Source organism: Sebastes fasciatus, chromosome 21 (genome assembly GCF_043250625.1).
Source record: "Sebastes fasciatus isolate fSebFas1 chromosome 21, fSebFas1.pri, whole genome shotgun sequence".
NCBI lineage: Eukaryota > Metazoa > Chordata > Actinopteri > Perciformes > Sebastidae > Sebastes > Sebastes fasciatus.
In genome coordinates, this window is record NC_133815.1 from 5914756 (window position 1) to 5939680 (window position 24925).

Below are 24925 nucleotides of genomic sequence, written 5' to 3' on the forward strand. Positions count from 1 at the left end.
TCTATCTAGGCCAAAGTCAATACAAACAGTGATTTTTCACAGCACTGGCAGGCACAAATTAGTCCCCCAAACATACAGCATCAGAGGAGAGAATTCATTGACTCTGTCCAGAAAGAGGATGGGAGCTTTTTTTTCCTCCCTTCGCCATAATACCAACTGCAACTGGGTCCTCCTCACAGACTTTACCAAGCTGCTCGCGCTGATAACACCGGCCCAGACAGGCAACAATGGAATAAACACTGTAGCCAATTACACAGGCTACACAGAGAGATTCTAACGTTTAGGGAAACACGGCTGACCACAGCTCCACAGAGATGGCCCCAATCTCACATTAATTACATTTAGGGCGTTATAATGCATCACCAGTTAATCAGAGGAGCGAACGAGATCCAGATGGATCCTGGGTGACAGGAATAGCGCTGTTTGCTGAATGGGTGCTGCTCGCAAAGCTCGGATTATATTTGTGTTTGCGATTTAGTGTTTTGCTCTACATTGCAGTGTGGCTTGTTCTGAGCTGCTAGTGAATTAAATAGCTTTTTATAGTGGCGTGGCGTAAGTAGCACAGCTGAATCATGCCACCGCTTTCTCTCTCTCAGAGCTGTGAGATCTGCATTAAGCCTTTTATTTTGAAAAGGACAGAATGCCATTAGCGTAATTAGGCAGCGTTCTTTTGAAAAATAAAAATAAAATCTGAGTAGTAAACACAAGATAAGTAAAAAAGCACCTTATTGTACGTACGTTTGAGCCCGGAGGAGGATGTGGGAGGTCTGGAGGATGAAGAGGAGGAGGAGGAGGTTGTTTTGATGGGGAAGGATGTCTTCCCGCGGCGGGAGGAAGGAGCGAGCACCCTGGAGCGTTTGACGGGGATCACGGCTCTCGGTGGGGGGGCCACTCTGCCATGGTAGTCAAAGAGCCTCAAGAAAAGAAAAACGTATAATATTACAATTCACTTCTTACACTTCTTCTTTTAAAAAGAGGCCCTGAAGCATTCAGAAAATGTCCATCTAGAGCTAAAAGGTTTTTCCGTTTATTTCACCATCACCTCTTTCTAAAGCCTATTATCTGTTCCCGGTATTGTATTTCAAGATAGATTTTCTATAGAATTTCTCTCGGGTTCTTTCTCTCAAACGGCACACATAAAACAAAAAGGCAGACTCTTTCTGTACGACTACCCAGGCCATTACACGCATGCAAATAATCCCCTCACATATCTTTTGAAAGTGAAGGGGATGAAGAGAAGAGGGTGCTAAATGTCAAATGAAGGTGTCAGCTTTGACTGTGCTCCGGTGACAGTAGTCGTCCGTCACGGCTCTCAACGAGTTTGACATTTAGAAAATGTCTCCGCAGATAAGCAGTCAGAACACTGGCAGATAAATGAGAGAGAAAACAAGTGTTTCCTTCATCAGCGCGTTCGAGTTTGCATGCTTGATCTCTTCAGCCATTTTGACAAGTTGACTATTTGAAGCCGCCTCTGTGGGAAGGTTACTGAATCTGACGAGGGAGACTTTTAATGAGGAAGAGTCACATATCTAGAGGGGAGTCCTACAGAGGTGATGCAGGTATGACGTATTTTTATAGGCCAAACAAACGTTTATGATACCTACACATTTTGTTCAGCAAGATAATCACAAATGACGACATTTATGATTCTTAAACGTAAAATCGTTAGAAGTAAATATCGCATGACTTCACGTCATCACCACTAAGCTAAAGGCGGACTAGTGTTCGGCGTGATAACGTTTAGTAGTCTCATTTAGCCACTTGTTAGCAACTGCGTAAAATAAAATACATCTGTAAATATCCCTCTCTTGAATTTTTAAACTTTTACGTGTCCTTTGAATGAGACTACTAAACGTCATCACGCCTAACAATAGTTTGCCTTCAGCTTAGTGGTGATGACGTTGAAGTCATGCGACCGTTAGGCTCACGTTTATAGCCTAACGTTAGCTTTTATTTCTGCCGATTGCATTCATGCTTCAAAAATCATAAAAGTAGTGTTCATTTGTGGAGATTATCTTGCTGAATAAAACGTGTAAGAATCATAAACATGTGTTTGCCACAGAGCTTATTTTCTGCAATAATCCAAAACCCAAAGGAAAAATCCCATTGTCTTTTTGTCGAGGGAACCGACAAAAGGCCTGGTTGGCCTACAAAAACACGTCATCCCTGGAGCTCTCTATTAAATGCATATTTAAGACCCGCTTTTAAAAGATTCGCATTTCAAATCTAGTGAGTTGGAAATATTCAAACGTCAGCCAAAGACGATGTTTTCAACCAACGCAAACTAACTTTATCTTAATTTTCTAGCTGGCTATAGCTTACAAAATCTGCTAGAGAAAGTTAGTTGACTGTTATATATGTGAAGCCTGCTTTTGTTTACCTCTATCTGAAATCAAGAACTTATTGTTTATAAAAAATACTAGATATTTGGAGTGGTAAATCTGCCACCGTTAGCATTGTAAACTGCATTTGTTCAGTGTAGAACGGACAGCTAGACAGGCATAGCAACAGTAACTAAGGGGATGAGGCTTAGCTATTGGTGCCTTCAAATGGGGTTGTGTTTGCCGTGTTCACATATGAACGCCCCCCTCTTCAGTACATAGTAAAGTTAATATATTGTAATTTTAGTCGTATATTGTAATTCTTCGTAATTTTATAATAGGTCTGAGGAAAATGTTGATATTCCCAACGGCCTCATCTTTCTTCCTCTGTCACTATTCCTTTGCATTTATGTTACCCGCTTGCTAACTTGCTAAATTGTTATCCTCTGTGGCTTCTAGACGCCGACAGTAACGTTAATATTGCCGTTGCTTAGCAGCAGTGATCTCATGACCACTTGAACGCCGAGCATATTGTGTACACAGCTTCCCATGTTGTAAACAGGAGCTCATGAATTTCATTTGAAGGTCACCATAACAGTCAGTTTTCTCCTTGTTCAATCTCATATTTGATAACATAGTTTGAATGATACATACCTGCTGTAGAAATCCTCCCTGTAGTACTCGTAATCAAATTCATAACCGCTGTGAGAGAGACAAACAGAGAGAGACAGAGGGGGGAGGATGACAGGAGAGACAGATAAAGAAAGAGATGGGTTGTATTAAGACCAGCCATGTTAGATCTGTCAAATGTAAGCAGATCACACTCGAGCTGTTTTGACTCGAACGGACACGCTCTAGTTTTAATGCCTAAAACTCACCGCGGGTTGAGCAGCAAGCCTAAGCCACGCTGGCATGCAAAGACCACGGATCAACAAAGAAAAAAAAGAAAAAAGTTTCAGAGCAGAAATACAGTCGCAGAATGAAAGAAATATCTTATCTTCGACCCTGGAGAGGAAAATCAATGTTAAGTAGGCTACACGCTCAGGATGGCAACTAATTTATAATTTAAGGGAGAGAGATAAAATAAAGAGAAGAGGAGAAAAGAAGGTGCTGTTTTTGAAATGCTGCTATTCTCACAGGAATTTTAATTAGGATTAATGTATTACTTTTTGAATTTCGAGCGATGTAGTGTTGGTTTTCTGCCTCCCGTGTTCCTGTTTGATAATTACCATATTACATCCTGGCTGCTTTCAGCGGCAGCTATATAATGCAAATGAGGGTTTATAATAACACAAAACACAAACTAATAAATTTGTAAAATACGACGTGCAATGCAACAAACCAACAACTCAGAAAGGAGTAAATTGGTGCGAATATAAACTTTGCCAATGGACAAACTAGCAGAGTACACATAAACAGTGTCCCAGTGAATAGAGAAACAACATGTCTGCTCCTCTGTCACATTAGACTGCAGTAAAGAAGCACCGCTTTGATCTGGTTGTGACCAGGAGATGTGTACGGGGCAGAAAATCAGGGTCATGCTTAATGAAGCTTACACAACAGCATCTCCTCTGAGCTTTACGAGCCCCGTACCGAACAAACTCCAGTCGTGGCTGAGAAATGTGGAGAGCTTCAAAAAGTCAATTAGAAATTCAAGGTTCAAAAGGAAAAAAAAAAAAAAGAACATAATAATCATATTCAAAATATTACTCCACATTTACATCAGCGGGAGCAGCAGGATGTGAAAAATCGTTAATATTTATGGATGCACCTTTTTGCATGTGAAGGAAATCTTACCCGTAAACAGCGGAGAGCGGCCGTTTGGAGCCGGCTTTGGGCCTGTATGGCTTGGGCTCGCCCGCCATGTTTATATCTGCAAAAACACAAACACACAAAACAAAGTCAGTCATTCCTGTATTACAGTAAACTCTACATAAATAAAGATTTACTGGTAACACTTCATTTAGCATTGATGAGCAGTGAATTGACATTTAAGGGGATACACCCCCGGCAAAAACTATTTTGCTTTCATAACATGTCTTCTTTCAGACTAGTGGAAAGAAAACACCCAATAGCCTGGATCCATAGCCTGAATTATACAATATCTTATTCCTAAAAACAGTGAAAATTGATTTTTTTTTATGGCTGTTGACATTATTTTCTGTTTTATGGAAACACAAAGAGATATCTATATACTGCTCATTAGTGCTGAATAGGAGGGTTAAGGTAAAGTGTTACCATTTATATGAATTCATGAATATTCTCTACTGAACATTACCGTACAGTATGAGGGGTATTATTAATAGGATTTCATTCAATGACTACCAACACCGCTGTTTCCGGCGCTGCAGAGTAACCTGATTTAAAAGAACTGTGTTAATAAAAGTGAAACAACTTCCTTCCCTCAAACAGAGCGGCGGCTCATGATGGTGCTGAATTATAGCTCAAAGCCCAGCCTGAGCACAAGGGAGCATAAAAGTACTACTCCATAATAAAAGAGAGTAAAATATCAATTCAAGCTCTCTGGAAGCTCCGTGCTAAAAAACGTTTTCATGAGACATTTAAAATAAGCAACACACAAAGCTGCAGTACTGCAGGACACATTCACGAATGTCAAGGTGCACTACGAGAGCCAATTTTTTCTGAGGCAAGCCTGGAGACCTTTCTACCGTGCACTGGAAAGATTACAAAATGAGAATTCTTGTTGCGAGGCAGGAGAGGATCCTTGAACGCATAAAAACAATGAAAAAGAATCAGCATACGAAGGAAGAACTCCAACAAAAGCCGGATGATCGGGAAGCTTTGATTTATAGCTGGCTGTTGGTTCTTTGTGTAAAATCAGGTGTAAAGTTTTGTGACCGGGCCAGTCAGCGATTCGGAATATTTAGAATCTGCTATCTGTGCGTTGCCAAGGGTGTTGCAAGGTCCTTGTGTTTTGTTAACAGTCTGAGTGGCTTCCGGGAGAGGAGCCAGCGGGTCAAAACAAGCAGCCGGTCCAAAAGTAAAACACTCAATAGGTAGGGAAAAGGGTCCAGTAAACTTTATGGATGTGGACATGAAGCTATATCCATGATGTCAAGTAGAGGATGGTGCAGGAGAATAACACTTAACTGAGCTCTAGTATTAAAAGTAGCACTCACATCCATATCCGAGGTCAGGTATGAGCTATACAAATATTCTCAACAAAAAGACGGCGCCGGGGATTCTGAAGAATATGGATCACCTGAAGTGAGGAAAAAGCTTTTGACTTTCTGCCCAAAAGTCAGCAAAATCCCATAATCTGTTCTTCTATATATTGTCTTTGTGTTTTTTTTCCACAATTTTGAAGCCTTGAGTTCAGCTTTTTGTCTTGGTTTTGGCCGTCGTCATCTTGTTTTTTTTGGAACCAGTAGTGATACGAGAGGATGGAGCCAAGTACACCCGAAGAACATATATTGCCAAGAAGTGAAAGTCAATTGTCTGTTCCATTGTAACATCAGCGCCCAGCAGCAAAGCTACGCTTCCGTCATTTTGGACTGAAAGCGACTACCAGACGCCAGAAAACGTCCGTCTAAAGTGCCGTAGAAAAGTAAAACTAAATCATTTCTATTATATTGTCATATTCTACCGAAATGGCCTGTGTTGAACAATAAAATATTATAAATATAATATTCGTTTTCAGTCCAAAATGGCGGCACAAATATACCGGAGCTTCGTCTCCTTGCATCTATACTCTTTGGTTGCCATCTTGGTTTTTTGGAAACAGAAGTGAGACGAGAGGGTGGAGCGAAGTACAACAGAATGCTGAATAAGACAATTTCAAGCGACCAAATGTTAAAGTTCTAAGACGAAAACACGGACAACTCCCAGACCGGACAACGGCATGGTAGCGACCTGTCAATCACAAGGTAGCCACGCCCTAAAGCATCCCCTGCTTTATGGTCTATTTGACTCTAAATGGGACCATAATTTACTAAATGAACATCATGCTGTATTGAAGAAGACTTGAAACTAACGATTGAGACCATAAACTCATGTTTATAATGTTTACTGAGGTAATAAATCAAGTGAGAAGTAGGCTCATTTTCTCATAGACTTCTATACAATCAGACTTCTTTTTGCAACCAGAGGAGTCGCCCCCTGCTGGCTGTTAGAAAGAATGCAAGTGTAAGGCACTTCAGCATTGTCTTCACTTCTCAGAACCAGAGGTTGCTGCCTGATTTGGATGCAGCGAGGTACTCAGGAGGGCCAATTTATAGTCTGAGAACAATATACCAGTCAACAAGGTGCCCCTGAGAGATAAAACCCAAACCTAGCCTCGGCTAAGAGCCTCATAGGTACATAGATCACTTTAAAAGGTACTTACTGACAAGTTGTTGTTTTTTGCATGCAGCCATGTTCTCACTATCATTTTGTCCCTTTCAGCAATACACATTTGCTTAAATAATGTATGCGTCTGCACTGTTCCTCCCCCGCCTTCCCCTCCAAATAAGTCCCTGCGAGTGGAACTTCACTGGGGTGAAAATAAGCTTCAGGCCTCTTTCTCCCAGTGGCTGCTCTCATGAGAAATAGGATTAAACCCTGGTGTGTTTGTATACTGCCTACTCAGACATGCTAAAACGCAGACCTTTCACGCAGTGCTGCATGACCAAATGAGTGTTTAAGTGTGTGTGTGTGCTTGTTGGGATTGACCATGAAGCTGATTTAGGAGATAATTATTAAGAATTTTGCTCATTAACCTGAAGGTTTACTTGGAGAGGAAGGCCAACCCTTTCATTAGCCCACATCAATCCGGCTAAATATAATTGGCATCCAAAAGTTCAAGCAATCTAAAAATTCTGACCACAGACAGTGTTACTATCTGGTTCAATTCTCCGTTGAGCCAAATCCTGGCTGTTCTGTCCTAAAGCTGGCAGGTGTTGCATCCGCCAGAGGAGAGCTTCAGCCCACTTTGATTGATACTATCAGGATAAGTCTGAGTCAAGAGTTCAAGAGAGTCCACGGGAGCAATCAATATCACATTTCAGCATGGTAAAAGTTAGGTTTTTTGATTGTTATTTGATGGACAGAAAATTAATTATTATTCGTTTAAGTCCGCTTCCAATGGGAAAGCCAAACTTTTGCTATTACCGGCTTCTTAAATCAAAATTTTTTCTCCACATTTCTGTTTTACAAAATTGTAAATTTCGTTTCCCGTATTCACAACGTTCAGTTTAATTTTGCAAACGTAGTAGTTTTAAGCCCGAACCTAACTATAATGGTTTTGTTGCCTAAGTGTAAATAGACGCCAAGGGGCGTGACAAAGCGGCCGTATGTGACGAGTTGGTATCAGAATGTGTTGTCTATATAGTGTCAGAAAATAGTGAAAAATACCCAACACAAGTCCCTAACAATGTGACCAAAATCCATAAGATATTACATTTTGGTTTCATCTGTTAGAAGCTGAAACCAGTAAATGTTTGTAATTTTTTGCATGGCTAAAACAAAGACTGTGTCTGTGTGATATACTATAACACAGTCAGTATGATTGTCTGTCAAAGATATTAATTAAAAAGTAAATAAATGACTAAAACAATCCATCCAAACTGTGGGTATTCATCGTTTCAATACTAATCTAAAAGCAGAAACATGTTTTTCTCAGACAAAAGTGTTTATAAAAACAAAAGGCATTGTTGCACATTATAATGGCTACCAGCAGCCATGGCAGCCATCCTCCTTCAAAAAAAATCTTTGCACACTACTTTAGATGGGATTTTATGAGCATGGGTGGCATGTTTTCATTTTATCACTTCAGTTTGTGTGAAAAGGGCCGAAGAGGAACTAATTGCAAGAGATGCTGTTAAGGATTATCTCTGAAGCAGCTTTTAGCAGAACACTTTGTATCTGAGCAGCTCTAAGGACGTGTAAGGAAGTTTGGAATGAATGAGATGCACCCCGGGTCAGGGACCAAATCTGTGTGCTTTATTCATTTATTCTCCTCTTTTACATTGGTTCGTACCGTGTCTGCTGCTGAATCTGCAGCTGGGTCAGACGGGGATGAGGTGGAGGTTTTAAGGTCCGTTGCACTGCTCTGTCTGGGCAGCGAATAAAACAAAAGGGCTCGACCTTGCAGCTGCGTAGACATACAAATGATGCAATTTGAATTTTGCAGCCGTGAAATTATTTATAGTTATGTTTGAGCTGGATTTTTCTGGGTGTCTGCCTATAGATACTGAAACAAACACAAGCCAGAATAAATATTTAAAAGGTAACAGTGTTATTGGCTGAGGAACCGGGGGAGAAAAGGTTCTGGAGGTAGATTGCGGTGGAAAGACAGAGGCACAGAGCGTAAGTAATCACTGAGGGCAGACCGGTGTTCCTCTGTCAGGAAAACAAGGATCCGTGACTCCTCGAAGCAGCCTGCCCATATGTTTTATTGGTCTCATTTGTTGCCTTACATCTCTTGTCTCCCTCCGACTACTCTCGCTCATGCTTCCTGTTCTGCCCTCGGTCTCACCCGATCTCTCAACATCTTCTTTCTTCCGTCTTCATTGCTCTCACTTCCCTCACCTTCCCTCCCCTCGTATCTAGCCCCACCTCGCCATCCGTCACTTTCTCTCACGTCCCGTGCTTCTTCCTGTGTCTTTCTGTGTGCACCGAGGAAGCTCATTATGAGACTTTTCAGTGCCGAGCATCACCTGTGGGGCCTTTTTCTATTCCGACACCCGCGCCGGCGACGAAAGCTTTGCGAGTCTCATTCCTCCCCTCCTTTCATTAGCGAGGGATGAATAGCAGCCGAGCAATATGAGTTGAGGTTTTGAATAAATCAAGGCTATAAACTCAGCCATATGGCAACATATTGCGGGGGAATCACTGGGATGAGAAAAGTACTCCTGTGAAAATCAACAAGACCCCAAAACATAAGGAGACGTGAGTCTTGTGAGAACGCAGGGAACAGGAAGACACCTTATATTCCTGGAAGGAATATGAACGAACTACTGGAGCAGCCACAAAACCTGCTGCTCCGGCTGAAGCCACAACAAATCAGACTGTAATCTTACCTTCTCCTTAGTCTACCTTTTCTCTTCCTCTCACAGAGGAGGGAAAACCAGCTAATCGCTGAAGGCTTCAGAGGTAGCAGGGGTCACCACAAGGTCAGAGCGAAGGATTGACAGATAGATTGTATCACGACAGCCAAAGAAGCTCTTTGTATTAGTGTAGGCAGAGTGTTGGTGGATGGACCGAAGGGCAGATTCTTGAAAATCAATTTCTTCTGTAAGGTGCTGTTCTCATCAACTACAACTCTGTGTTTCTGGAATGACGACAATTCAGTTCAAGTAGCTCATTTTGCACAGGTTTTTCTTTAAAATGTGGTGATAAAGACTATCGTCTAAGCCACGTCCATCAGTCATAATCAAGATAAAACATTCAAACTGCTTTACTCACTAATAAATATACCATTAACATCCAGAGCAGGAATTTGGTACAAGCTCCTTAGACCAAAGCTACACCAAATTAAACCAGCTATACGGCTGAAAACACACTAAAAGCAGTAATTTGCATGTCAAACTCTCTCAGCAGTTACAGAAAACACAGCAACCAAAACACAGCTGATTTTTAGTTGGTTTCTGTTGCTGCAAATGACCTGTCTGAACACCTGCTGTGGCGCAGCACAGAAGCTATAATTGACAAAACAACAACTCACAAGGGTTCATTATCACCTTGAATATGTCTGGGACTGAAAATAAACAGGTATGGATTCAGGCTTTTCCTAACAAACATGCCATTTACTAGCTGCTGTAGAGTTGGTTGATAGATATGATATGTTTGAGAGAATGCTTTGATAATAAGTCAATATTTTAGGATTGACAATTGGTGCTTTTTACCCACGAGAACATTTTTAGATACTACTGCATCATTATGAAATAAATTTGCATTGTGAGTTGGAAGATATCTTGGCCATTTAGGATTCCAGAAGTTCATTTTCTATCATTAGTTTTCTGTCGATGATGCTGCTAGAAGAAAAGTCAGTGGATCACCAAAGTCATTAGCGTACATTGTCTGGGAACCATCAATGTCTGCACTAAATTTTGTGCCAATCCATTAAATAGTTGTTGAGATGTCTCACTTTGGTGGCTAGAGTGGATACAATTCTGGTAAAATCTGTAACTAAAAGTTAGTTTCAGATAATGGGTCAAATCTGGATGAATTTGGCAACAATGGCACTGTATTTTGATCCAATTTCTGCGTCAAAGTGTTGTGAGTTCACCAGCACCTCTGATTGGCTTCTTCTCCATAGCAGTGGCCATGGCAGCAGTGGCTAAGGCTCATGGGTATTGGAGTATTTAGAGCCATCCGTCATGTCAAACGGATAGAGCTGGGACGATATTGACTAAGAATTACTTTGGTCGGGGACAACCCTAAAAACTGATGGCCATGGCGTAAACCAATAGTATCATTAAATCATCCAGAAGCCCCACATTTCTATGCTCAGAAGCATTGATGATCTCATTAAAAGAGAATTTTGGAACAGAAATGTCACTTAAAGTTTAGTGATGCAGCTAAGTCAAAGGGATGAAACCTGTGATATTTAATTTATAGGGCAGTCTTGCTAACCTAAAACACCCTGTCGCCATCAAAGTACAAAAGCACTGATTACTTAAAAAGCTTCTATGTCGCCCTTTGAGTCATATCTCAGACGTGCAGCACAGCGATCAGTTGAATGACTGCAATAAACTCCCTTTCAGACGTATCAGCGAGGACCTTCAACAAATGAGAAATGTGTTCCTTTCTTTTCGAAAAACAGGCGGAAATTCCCCTCAGACAAGAGCTGATGGCTCTACAACACATTTGTCACTTTTTTTCTCTTTGCGAGGACAATGAAATGAAAGAACACACAAACGCCAACTGTCTATTTGATGAGATAAACATTAAAAAGCAAGAGAAAGAATAAGAAAGCGGGACGCGGAGGGAGCTGCCGATCATCTCCTCGTGGAACGAGAAACTCTGGCGGCAATCTCCCCAACGGCTTAATTAATTGAACAAAGTAACTAATCATGTAAATTGTTCCTCAGCGGGAGCGACGAAAGCACAGAGACAAGAAGGGAGTGAAGGAGCTGAATCAAGCTGGTGATGGACGTGCAGGAGGGACAGGTAGGGGATGTGGGAAACTCGTCTCAGCTCCGGCTTCAGCTTGGTCGTCTTCTGAGGTGAAGGAGTTGCTGCATTAAATACCCGGAGCTGTGCATCATGACCTGCAGGCGAGGCCCCGGGCATCATAAAACTCCAGATACGTCTTTCATCTTTGCTTCTCTGATATATATATATATATTTAAGATAGAGGTCATATTGCAGGTATAAACTGACAACTTAATTGACAGATTTCCCCAAAATCTCAGAGTGAATTACAATCAAATACGCCGCTCACAGAAGATCTTCCAGCTCCAGACTGAATCAGACTTGTTCTTACTTTTCTGTGGCAATGTAGCCCTCAATCAAGGTCGCGTGGCACTGCGGTCCCTTCACACTGAAATAGCCATTTACGTTTCCCTCTCAACACCGGCAGAAAAACAGCCTTTTTGCTGACACCTCTCAACAACAGCAGGTCAACGCTGTGGACGGCTGTTGTCTAATAAAAAAAAAGAGTGGCGAGGCGCCCGAGAGGCTATCTGCATATCAAAGGTGCTCTTCTTGAAGATCAAACATCAAACGTGGCTCTTCAGGAGAACCGTGAAGTTCAAGGTGCAGTGAAGTGTCTCTCTACATTTCTTTGTCTGAATTCAAAATTTTAGACGCATAGAATTCTTTTGCATCAAGTAAGGGCACAATCAGAAGTTCATTACATGGGCCATTTCATTTAATGGACTATAAGTTATGATGATATAAACCACGAGACGATGTATTGCTTTAATATCTCTGGTTGTAAAGGTATTAAGACAAAGGGAGCAATGTTGCAAATCGATGAGAAGCAATTAACTGCTTTCTGGCAATATTTGAACATTTAACTTTTGTTCAAAGTATGTATGTTATAGCATCAAAATGCAAGTTTTCCCAAGCCTTTCTTAAAACTTTTCCCCACATGACCTGATAGTATACTGTATATACGTCTTTATAGTCAGCGTATTAACGTTACATACAGTAACTTAAATGGCGGTCGGCATGCTCCCAGTTTGGAGACGCAGACACGGTATGGAAGCTCAGCAATGTACCGCTGTGGACGCCACGTTCAGATCTCAAGGTCACACAATAATACAAACCATCCGATCGATGCAGCGGTAGACCAGCAACTTTTGTGTTCTGTGAGGTAAAATTACTGTTTTTGTGAATGTAGTCTGGTGGCTTTGAAGAGAAAATAGATAACGGCTTCAGTTCCCCGTCGGAAAGGGATGTCTGATGGCGAGGTAAAGCGGTGAAAATATTTCACCTGAGTGGACGATGCCATTTGAAAAAAATGGAAAACAACGCAGATGGACCCATCCTTTAAATATATTTTAGTTTTGGACTGTTGGTCAGATAAAACAAGCGATTTGAAGTTGTCACATTGAGCATTTTTCACTAATTTCTGACATTTTATATAGCAAAAACAATGAATTGATTAATCAAGAGAACAGTCAGTTAGTTGCAGCTCTATATTACATATACTGTACCACATCATCCACCCCTACTTCAAGGTGTTATTATGAAAGGCACAGCGATGTGAAACATCACATTATTACTTTGTTAGTTAATTTTGTGCATCATGAGTTGCACTTAATAATGTACTGCAAGAGTAAGTAGACAATTAAGATTCCAAGCCTTTCATTCCTGCTGCTGCCGCCGTATAAAACAACTTTCAAGGTGACACCAGCTTCAACACACTGGCGCTTTTTTTGTTGAGCTCCAAATATCTCTTCTCAAAACAAGGCTGCGTCTCAGCAGCTCGATTTTATTATCTGAAGTTTGCAATGGATAATGTTCAAATACTTCACTTTGCTAAATGCAGAGAATTACTTCACTGCACAACCATCAAATATCCGTCATAAACTCCACATCCCAAGTATTATTCTCTTTACTGAATAATCTATAAAAGGAAAATATGATTCATGTAATGTTTAATCTATAAAAGACTGAAAACATGAGTGACAAATGCCAATCACAAGTTCTTAAAGTCCAAGGTGAAGTCTTCAAAATAGTCTGTTTTGTCCAACCTTCAGTCCAGAGACGAGGTTCAATCCACAATAATATAAAACAGAGAAAAGCAGAAAATCCTCCTATTTAAGAACCAGCAAATGTTTCATTGTTTTTCTCCTCGCAAACGCCAACTGTCTATTTGATGAGATAAACATTAAAGAAAGAGAAAGAATAAGAGAGCGGGACGCCGAGGGAGCTGCCGTTCATCTCCTCGTGGAACGAGGAACTCTGGCGGCAATCTCCGCAACGGCTTAATTAATTGAACAAAGTAACTAATCATGTAAATTGTTCCTCAGCGGGAGCGACGAAAGCACAGACACAAGAAGGGAGTGAAGGAGCTGAATCAAGCAGGTGATGGACGTGCAGGAGGGACAGGTAGGGGATGTGGGAAACTCGTCTCAGATCTGGCTTCACCTTGAGAAGCTGGACCGGTCTGTGAGGAAGACAGGTGGTCTGAGATGAAGGAGTTGTCGTATCGAATGTCCAGCGCTGTACATCATGACCTGCAGGCGAAGCCCTGGGCATCATAATACTCCAGAAGATACTTCTTTCATCTTTGCTTCTCTGATATATCTCCAAGGACTGACAGAGGCCATATTGCAGATACAGACTGACAACTAAATTGACAGATTTCCCCCAAAATCTCAGAGTCAATTAAAATCAAATAAGCTGTTCACAGTGGATCTTCTTGCTCCATGCTGAATCAGACACTTCACTCTCAGACAATACATTAAAATGTTTCATCTATAAAAGACTGTAAGAAAGTGAAGCAACATGTCACAGATGTCAATCACAAGTTCCCAAAGCCCAGAGGTGAAGTCTTCAAAATAGATCAGTCCAAAACCCGGAGTTGAGGTTCACTTTACAATGATATAAAACAGAGAAGAGGCTCATATTTGACAACTCCAAAACAACAAATGTTTGGTATGTTTTGCTAAATGATTAAGCAATTAACAAAACTGCGGTTGGGAAATTGATTAATTCAGTAATTATTTCCAAACTAAAAAAAAAGTAAAGAGAAGTGAAGAAACTTTTGAAATTCTTTCTTTGTGGTTTTAATGGCACCAGTGTTCATTTCGTTAATGAAAACTATGACGAAATATGTTCATCAACGACCTTGACGAGGCGATGGCAAGACAGCACCAACGTCATTAAACACTAACTGTGACGATATTAAACATGCAAAATCATTGACGATAAAAGACAAGACTAAAATGTAGTTTTAAAACATAATAACTTTACCAAAATCTCTCTTTATCTTTGTCACGTTCCACTTTCTCTAGCCTATCTTTCTGTCACTCTCTCTCTCTCTCTGTCTCAAACAACCTTTTCATCAGATCACGATAAGATACAATTTTATGTGAAATAAGTTTGACTAAAGTGACAAAAATATTCGATATAATCTGACCCTAACACCTAAACAGGACTACGAATAAATTAAAAAATAGCTGACAAAATTAAGAGAGAAAACATTTTAACCAAAATCAAATTACTTTTCGGTGACTAAAACTAGTAAGCATTTTCGTCGTAAGATTAAGACTAAATCTAAAATAGCAAGCAAAATGAACACTGAATGGCACATTGTTGTAGGGCTTCAACTAATGATTGTTTTTGTTATCACCTGCCAATTTGTAATCTATTGAATATGAACCAAACACCCAAGTTGACATCTTCAAATTGCTTGTTTTGTCCAACCAACTGTACAAAACCCAAAGACATTTAGTTTTACATCATAGAAAACTAGGAAAACCAGTAAATGTTGCCATTTGAGAGGCTGGAGTCACTGACTTTTTGGGGCATTTTTGCTTAAAAGAATGAAACTAATTAAAAATAAATGGTCAAAATAGTTGCGGATTCATGTCTACTTCTATATTGTAAGAATTTTCTAAACTCATCCTCTTCCCTGGTTTGACAACGATGCTTTAAAAATCCCATCTGCCTTCCATCCTTCCACTCTATAATACAGACCAGAGTTCACTAAACAGCCATTTTATGATATGTGACTACAACATCTCAGTGAACATCCCATTACAAAACCGGAGCATCTCTCCGTCGTCAGTGTGCCTGCTCTGCCTCGGTGCCTGGACCGGAGTCCGAGGGGATCAGCTCATAATCCGCGGCCCCCTTCAGGCACCGGCAGAACAGATAAAAGGCATGGCATCGGTTTGAGATCACATCCCTCTGTGTGACCTGTAAAACCCAGCGAGCCGTCTCACACAAGTCAACAATGATGCACTTCAGGAAGCGGACGATTCGGGCGTCTGAACATGGCGAGGTGGAGAAGCTTAACTTAAGGGGAGTGAGGCATGAAAACAAACACCTCACAGTCAGTGGCAGTAACAAGTGTTTCCTCTGAGAAACAATCACGTTGATAATCAGCAGGGATGTAACGATACATCAATTCAGTGATCTACAATCCAATACTGTCAATGCAAAGTGAAAACATTGATACATATCATCATCTTTGAAGGGTAACTTTAGCATTTTTCAACCAGGACCTCATTTCCCCATGTCTTTGTGTCCAAGTGAGTAACAGGAACAACAATTTTTGAAATTGTTCCAGTATTGAGCGAGAGCTATTGGGGGAAAGCTGGCACCGTCTTTTCCATCCACTAAAAGTGCTTGTTTTTGCTGTGACAGGCTCTGATTGTTATTTTAAGTGTCTGACAACATTACATCGTTCTGAAATCTGGCGAGGTGACGTGTTGCCAAAGACAACAGTGGATTACATCCATGATGGAAATGTGAATGTTTGTTGTGTTTGAGTACAGAAAGAGTAGCTAAGTGTTATCTAAAAGATGTTTCAATGTCATGGTTGAATATTTAGATGATTTCCACAATGTGGCTGAGGTCTTTGAATTCGATAGCCGCTTGTATTTATTTGATTCAGAGTATACGGATATTCAGATTTCACAACGAGACTTTTCCTTGAGCGGGACTCGGTCACAATAACAAACAGACCAGATCAAGAGAAAGGTAAGAAAAAGGTTTTATTACAATGTAGGCTCCTTTCCATAATGCTGTCAGACACTTATAATAGCAATCTGAGCCTGTCAGTGGCAAAAACAATCACTTTTAACATTACGACGTAACATTACATTGATGCTGCTCACTTGCCCTCGCAGTTTGTTTCGCGGCTGCCGATTTTAGCGTTATTCCTCAATACTGGACCAATTTCTAAAATGTTTGTCCCCATTACTCACTTATATGGGAAAATAGGGTCCAGGTTGAAAAGGTTACCCTTTAAGATGCGCCTTTATTTTGAAATTCCCATGGCACGTCTGTGTCACCATTTCCGTCTAAGAGCACCTTCTTCCTACAGAGCCAGACAATAATATTGTCAAATCATATATTAGTTGCTTCTTGTGAATTTATATAAATGTAAAAGAGTGTGCTAAATAGGGATATGATATTGTCTAATATCGATCCCCTGAATTGGATCACAATCGTATCGTGGCAGACTTTGTGATATCTGCAAATACCATATCGTCCAAAGAATCGATGAGACATTGTGTCGTGATGAAACTTCTGATTTACACCCCTGAAGGCCTTTACACACCGGGGGCGTGACAGATAAATGACACGAAAAATGCTAAATACTCACCAGCGAATATCATATGTTTATGGGCTTTTATTGTGAAAAGTAAGAATGGAAGGAGTGGATCTGATCTGAACTGCCTTTGTCAAGTTCAAAAGGGGTAATAAAGTTTGCCGTCTTGGTTCAGACTACAGAGCGTCCGTGTTGTTGTTTCATAAATATACATTAGGCGCAACTCAACCAGATCTGCACATCGTGATTGGTTGCGGTTAGCGGTGCGAAAGCTCAGAAAATCGACCTCGTTCTGGCAAAAAAGTTTGCTTTTTCGGTGCGTAATATTTGCATTCTGTGTGAAAGTAAAAACTATATTTTCGTGCGAATTAATCACGCGGAAAAAAAACACTGCCAGTGTGTAAAGGCCTAATAATCAGGTTATCAGCATTGACTTTCCTCACTAATAAAAATAGGCCCCTTTATGCCTCTTTAGCGATGAATCTACAAAATCTCTGAGCTGCTCAGACATCATGCTGCTTAAGACATTTATATTTCATTTAAACCAGGACATAAAGAGAATTACTGATTGAGAGAGATTTGACAGGCGTATTGCCGGCCTATAAAACGTGATGCAATTGTGCGCTCGCCTTTCAGATGCCATGTCACACGTCCCTGCGTACAGAAGGTGTGCATGAGATAGTGAGACAGAGACACGAGACAAGAGTGAGATGTTACAACTTCTCTAATTATTTCAGTGTGCTTGCTGTGACACTTGACAGACCTTAATTCCACCGCCCTCAAACTGCTCCACGGCTGCAGTCGTATCTGTCGACGGTGCACTAGATCCAATATTAATACACGCCATTCACCAGAGCCTGTTGCTCTAAAATATTCTGCTTCTTCACGATAAGACAAAAACAAAAAATCTGCCATTTTGCAACATGTTTTTCCCCCAAAAGCTCATTGCGCACAGGAATATAGATAATAAGGTGTCATTTGCTTGCGAGTGCCGGTGTTTTTCCTCTGTGCATCAGCGCTCGTACGTGTGTGTGTGTGTGTGTGTGTCTCTGAATGCTTGTCTTTATGTCACACTGATTGGCGCTTCTCCTGGCGACGGTCCAAACTGTGGAGCTGCTGCTGGTGGGAGAGAGACGAGGACTCTGGGGAGCGACATCTTGTGACAACTCTGTCACATTATTTCATCATCGAGCATCGATCGAGGAGTCTCATTAGGTCCTTTCTGACAGATAAAATCACATTTTCCAGGACAGAGTGGAGTGTGATGTGGTTGCTTGTCCAGGTCACACACAACAAAAAAAAACATGCAACCACAGCTGGTGAAACTGTAGCGACTGCATCAACTTTAAGTATCTGGAACGGATTATATTCTGTAATTGCTTGTGATTTATTCAAGAGAAGCAGAGACTCCCAACAGCTCCACCAAGGATTGTGTTGCGCATGATTTGTATTCCTTCCCATGGACACGCAAACTGAAATTTGGGGCAAAATGGAGCTAAGCTGAAAAGAAGTCTACTAGTCTGGAAGGCAGAAAAACACTCTCACACACATAAAAGCACGACTGCCCTTGACACATGGCTCGAGATACATGGAGGACATCTGACAGAAGATGTAACAGCCTGCCCCTTGTGCCCCCCCGTCTCCTTCCAACATCAGCAGCACACAAACAGCCACAAACGAACATCTGCGGCACAGAGAGGCACATTCATTTGTCATGCGCTGCAGCCTTCCATCACCACACAAATTGCAACTGAAACAAGAAGGCCCAGATGTAGGAAGAAAAAAAAAAGCGGCAAGTCTAAAGAGCCACGTGTCCGGAAGGAAGTTTCTTTGTATGATCAATTTTCATTTGCACGCATCAGGCATCAAAGTCGTCCTGTGCTTGAAGATGAAATCGCGTACTGTACACACACGGATGGAAAACACACTGAACAAACCCCAGCGGAGCAGACGGCTGGAACCCCATTTGATCTCCAACGATTCCTGAGCTGCAAAATCTTAAATATTTATGGACTTCAAGTCAAACACTCGAGCTCATGCTCCCAAGAAAAGAGGCTCTCTTTTCCGAACTAAATTAATCACAATAGGCGACACCATAAACACGCTCAGAGTTCACCTTCTGATAAGCGGCACAAAAGATGCCCATGGGTATTAACTAGGGCTGTCAAAGTTAACACGATGATACCGTGTTCACGCAAATTCATTTTAACGGCACTAATTTCTTCAACGCATTAACGTAACTTGAGATTTTTAGGTTGTAGCGGACTCAGCTTTAAGGCTAGAGTCAAGATACTGGTATCATATGAAACTATAAAACCTAAAGAATCCATTGGTACCAACCATGTCATATTAGCTTGTCAAGAAAGGAGGTTAAATAACGCTCCAAACTTACGCAAAATTTTGGTGAGGAAAAACTGTCATGGCCATTTTCAAAGGGGTCTCTTGACCTCTGACCTCAAGTCAGCACACTGACACACTGACAGCTGTTGTTGCCTGTTGGGCTTCAGTTTGCCATGTAATGCTTTGAGCATATGTTTTATGCTAAATGCAGTACCTGTGAGGGTTTATGGACAATATTTGTCATTGTTCTGTGTTGTTAATTGATTTCCAATAATAAATATATAAATACATTTGCATAAAGCAGCATATTTGTCCACTCCCATGTTGATAAGAGTATTAAATACTTGACAAATCTCCCCTTAAGGTACATTTTGACCAGATAAAAAATTTACAATTAATTTGCAATTAATTGTGATTAAATATTTTAGTTGACTGACAGCCCTAATATTAACTGAACATGGATGGGTTCTACACAGCACATTCATTACAACATACTAGATGATTACTTCCTAATTAAGAAGCAACCACTATTTGTAAAAAGCTTTTCATGTGTTGCATTTTTTAATCCCTGCAGCACATTTCAAAATAAGAGAGAAGTCACACCCACGCAAACCTCTTCACAGTTACATGTCACTCACACCTTCGACACTGACTCTTCTGTGCTTGGCGTCCACATTTGGGTTTCCTCCCACCTCGTCTATATAACAAGCTGTGCATCCAGAAAGTTATGCAGTGCGGCCTATTTGTGGCCTATAGGCACTGCACAGAGGAGAAGAAAATCAAGTCCTAGACCACAAACCAGCTCTCCAAAGCCTGTATCCCATTCTACAGCAGGGCTGCAAATAATGATTGTTTTCATTGTCGATGAATCTGTTGATTATTTTCTTGATTAATCGATTAGTTGTTTGGTCTATAAAATGTTGATCAGTGTTTCCCAAAGCCCAAGATGACGTCCTCAAATATCTTGTTTTGTTCACAACTCAAAGATATTCAGTTTACTGTCATAGAGGAGTAAAGAAACCAGAAAATATTCACATTTAAGAAGCTAAAATCTGAGAATTTTGACTCAACCCAATTAATCGATTGTCAAAATAGTTGCAGATTACTTTAATAGTTGACAACTAATTGATTATCATTGCTGTTTTACTCTACAGCCAGGTTTACCTGACTGTAGAGTGTGCACTTGTGGAATATTGTGCCAACAATTTATCTAACTGGTAATTAGTGAACATCAATATCCATATGCTTTAATTATCAGAGCTTATCAGAGCATGCACAACAGACTTGCATCCTGGAAGCATACCATCCCTGTTATAAAGTTATAGAGCTGCATCAAACAATTTCATTTTCAATTAATCTCCTGGCTATTTAATCAATTCATTGATTAATAATATCACCATTTGGTCCATAAAATGTCAGACAATATTGAAAAATCCCAATTTTTCACAGTCACAAACTGCCTTAAGACGAAGGAGCTGCAACAAGCTGTCAACTATTAATTTAATCACCAACTATTTTGATAATCGATTAATCGGTTTGAGTCATTTTTTAAGAGAAAGTCTGATTCCAGCTTCTTAAATGTGAATATTTTCTTTACTCCTCTATGACAGTAAACTGAATATCTTTGAGTTGTGGACAAAACAAGACATTTGAGGACGTCATCTTAAGCTTTGGGAAAAACACTGATTCACATTTTTCACCATTTTCTGACATTTAATAATAATTGAGAAAATAATCAACAGATTTATCGACAATGAAAATAAATGTTGGTTGCAGGCAAGGTGACATCTTCAAAGTGCTTGTTATGTCTGACTCACAATCCATAAATTCTCTTCTGTAAAATCTCAGAGTTGAGAAGCTTCAACTGGGTGATGATCGACATTTTTACCTGAAAAAACAACTGAAAGTTGACGATTTGCTTATTAATCTTTCGTCAACTAATAAATGTACTACTTCTTATCCCACTCGTGGTGCTTTCAAGACCACCATTGCCCCATGGGTTTAGACTTCATATATACATATTCATGTACATCAGCACAAACATTCAGGGCCGGCTCAAGGCATATAGGCCATATAGGCTGTCGCCTAGCGCGCCACCTTCTGGAGGGCACTGGTCGCCCTCTAAAATAAAAATAATATTTTTGTTAAAAAATGCCAGTGGGTGCCCTTCCTCATTTTCTTCATTGAGGTAACAATGAACAAATAAAGAAATACACTTTTCACCCCTGTAACTCTCTTTCTCACACTTTTTCATCTGCCCAGCCGCGTTTATTTGTTAATAAAAGCATAAATTGTAGTGAAACTGACTAAACACTTTTAAGCCAACAATATCAGGCACCAAGTGTTTATTTATATTTTAATAAATACAGTTATTTATGAAAATAAAAACCATAATTTTTGTCTTAAAACCATTGTGATGTCTGATGTGTGTTGTGGTTTACGATGCTAGGAGGGGCTCAAAATCCAGATTTCATCTCAGGTACCAAAAGGGCTAGAGCCAGCCCTGCAAACAGTTACCTTCTCACCATATGAGTGGACTCATTAATGGAGACCCAACTGTGTGTATTCACTACAGAAGAATATGTGTTTGTACAGTTAATTAACTGCAACTTGTCCTGCTGGTGCTTTAAAGCACCAGCAGGACAAGTTGCACATGAACCATCACTTTGGGAGCACAATTCCTGTCTACTGTAATTGACATTTTCTAATTATAAGATGCTGTATTCTAACAGAACTGAACCTAAAACTGACTGTTTTCATTGCGACCTTATAACCTCGATGAGTCGACGCATCTCGTGATAATGTATGCAAACTTGCCACAGAATGAATATATATATCACACAACAGACAACAGAGCAGCTGCAAAGGATGCCTTTTACAAACTAATATAGCTTCATGCATGCAAACAGTGCGCAGCAGGTCACTTTGCAAGATTAAAATAATATTATATTACAGACAAAAGACAACAGATAGGGGCGGTTTTTACATTTAACTTTGCATGCAACTTAAACAGGCCTGCAGCCCAGATTAAAGGGAATAAAAATGCATCTTGAATGAATCTATATTTGCAACTTGTATCGAGCATCATCAGCATTATTATCATCTTTTATCATGTTTCCCTTTAATGATGCTGTGCAAACTTACATCGGTGGTTGCGACGCTTCCCCTTGTACATGGTCATGGTATAATAAGGGTCCAGCTTTGCTCTCGTCCAGGTCCTGGTTCAGGTTCAGGTTCAGGTGCTACAGAGTCTTCAGCGGTGCTCTGATACTTAGTGAGCAGCAGAGATAAATTAGCCCTTCAGACTGAGCTGCTGCTCCAGCAGAGGATGGATCATACCATTACTCAGAGACTGGGGAGGGGTGGACCGGACTATACAGTATCTCTAACACACAGCAGTGGAGTGGGGATCACATATCAACAAAAATAGGATGCATTAACCAGAAAATGAGGAGAAAATAAGCCATGATTTTGCAAAACAATTGTAGAGTACTCTATCAGGATTAATTATGATCACATTTACCCCTAATATAAATATTACTTTAGAAAAATCCATTTGGATTCTGGAGTTCTTCCTCTCAAGATTAATTTATTTGTTATTTTCACCACATTTTATTATCATAATTCAACATTTAAAAGTCAAATATATCTGAGCTGATTATCTAAGTCAAACAAAATGTTCCATCTATATCTAAATGTACTAATACAATACATTTTTTATTATTTTTTTAGGGGGTAGATAACAGGTCAACAGTAGATGTCACATAGAGGTGGTGTATATCATCTGAAAGCTGGGAACCTGAAGATTAATTTGAGATGCAGTCCAAGTTGCTCTAGTCATAAATCTGTAATAAACATTGTGTTTTTGTTAGGACCCTTATAATTTCTATCTTCTATCTTAGAACATTATAATAGAAGTATTGCTATCACGAATAAACAAGACAGTTATGTACACAAGTATGTGAACAAATAGGTGTAGCCTATATTTAAATATTATATGACTTAGGGCTGTCAATTGATTAAAATATTTACTATATATAAATATTTACTATTTAATACAAAAAAATTGTATCTGTTCAAAATGTATCTTAAAGGGAGATTTGTAAAGTATTTAATACTCTTATAAACATGAAATTGGGCAAATATGCTGTTTTATGCAAATGTATGTATATATTTATTATTGCAAATCAATTAACAACACAAAACAATGACAAATATTGTCCAGAAACCCTCACAGGTACTGCGTTTAGCATAACAAATATGCTCAAATCATAACGTGGCAAACTGCAGCCCAACAGGCAACAACAGCTGTCAGTGTGTCAGTGTGCTGACTTGACTATGACTTGCCCCAAACTGCATGTGATTATCATAAAGTGAGCATGTCTGTAAAGGGGAGACTCGTGGGTACCCATAGAACCCATTTTCATTCACATATCTTGAGGTCAGAGGTCAAGGGACCCCTTTGAAAATGGCCATGCCAGTTTTTCCTCACCAAAATGTAGCCTAACTTTGTAGCGTTATTTATCCTCCTTCCCAATACGCTAGCATGACATGGTTGGTACTAATGGAGTCCTTAGTCGTCTAGATTCATATGATACCAATATCTTAACTCTAGCTTTAAAACCGAGCCCGCTACAGCCCCTTAAAGACAGTAATATCGGCTGGGATTGCCGGCCGAGCTGAGGCTGATGGGAATGTCCTTAGTTTTACAGGTATTTGGTCAAAGATTTTGACCTGATGATGGCGCTCAATGAAGTCGGAAGATCACCAAAGTTACTATTATTCATCATGAGGGGGATATTAATGTCTGATATGAATTTAATGTCAATCCATCCAATAGTTGTTGAGATACTTCAGGCTGACTTGACGTTGCCATCCATATCGCCAGCATCAATACCAAATGAGTTGTCAACCAAATGTATTTCTGGTACTTACTATTCTTCAAAAGTGCTTCAAATTTATTCAGATTTTATGCTGGGAATAATTTAATTCAAATTCACTCATGGCACACACACACTTTACTTTCTGCCAATCCAACGTTTGAAAAAGGACCAAAGTCTGAAATCAAGTACTGTCTGTGACCTTGAAGGTGTTCTGTGTGGTTCGCTCTATAAAGCGGTGATAGATCCTTTCAAGAAGGGAGGTGGCAGCGAGCCGACCCACCGTAATACTGTCTGGTTATTATCTTACCCCATATGTGCATACAGTGACTGTGGCATAACAATAATATTCCTCTCCCTTGAGAACCTCTGGGCACACTCGAGAAAAAGGTGCATCTCATCTTACTTGCAAAGGGGATTGTGTTGCTACGGAGACAAGGATAAGGAAGCGGCCGGGATGTTGATTTTCTGCGATCTATTCCACTATATTACATTATTGTTGTGTGGGTTGAATAACAACACTTTTTTTCTTCTTTTTGGCCTGAGATGAATTGTGCGGTGGAAACAAACAACTGCATGGAAGTAAAGCAGGAATTCAATCAATACGGCTCTCCTCTGAAACTGCTGCTGCTCTCACCTGCTCCACAATGACAAATGGTCGTCTTTATGCTTTTACTTTTTAAACTTAAAAAAAAGCAGAGAAATTG

General features: G+C 40.2%; 1 protein-coding gene across 6 annotated transcripts in view; it reads right to left on the reverse strand.

Moving 5' to 3' along the window:
* The window catches only part of LOC141759679 (RALY RNA binding protein like), a 111537-nt gene that overhangs the window by 11504 nt on the left and 75108 nt on the right, over positions 1–24925 (reverse strand). For 5 of the 6 annotated variants that reach the window (XM_074621953.1, XM_074621952.1, XM_074621955.1 and 2 more), the window contains 3 exons: positions 4119–4194; positions 2976–3023; positions 739–914 (listed from right to left, as the gene is read on the reverse strand). In XM_074621953.1, coding sequence (XP_074478054.1) covers positions 739–914; positions 2976–3023; positions 4119–4194 — 300 coding nt within the window. Of the gene's footprint in view, positions 1–738; positions 915–2975; positions 3024–4118; positions 4195–22482; positions 22641–24925 lie in introns of those variants that run through there. The other variant, XM_074621957.1, reaches the window with a different exon arrangement.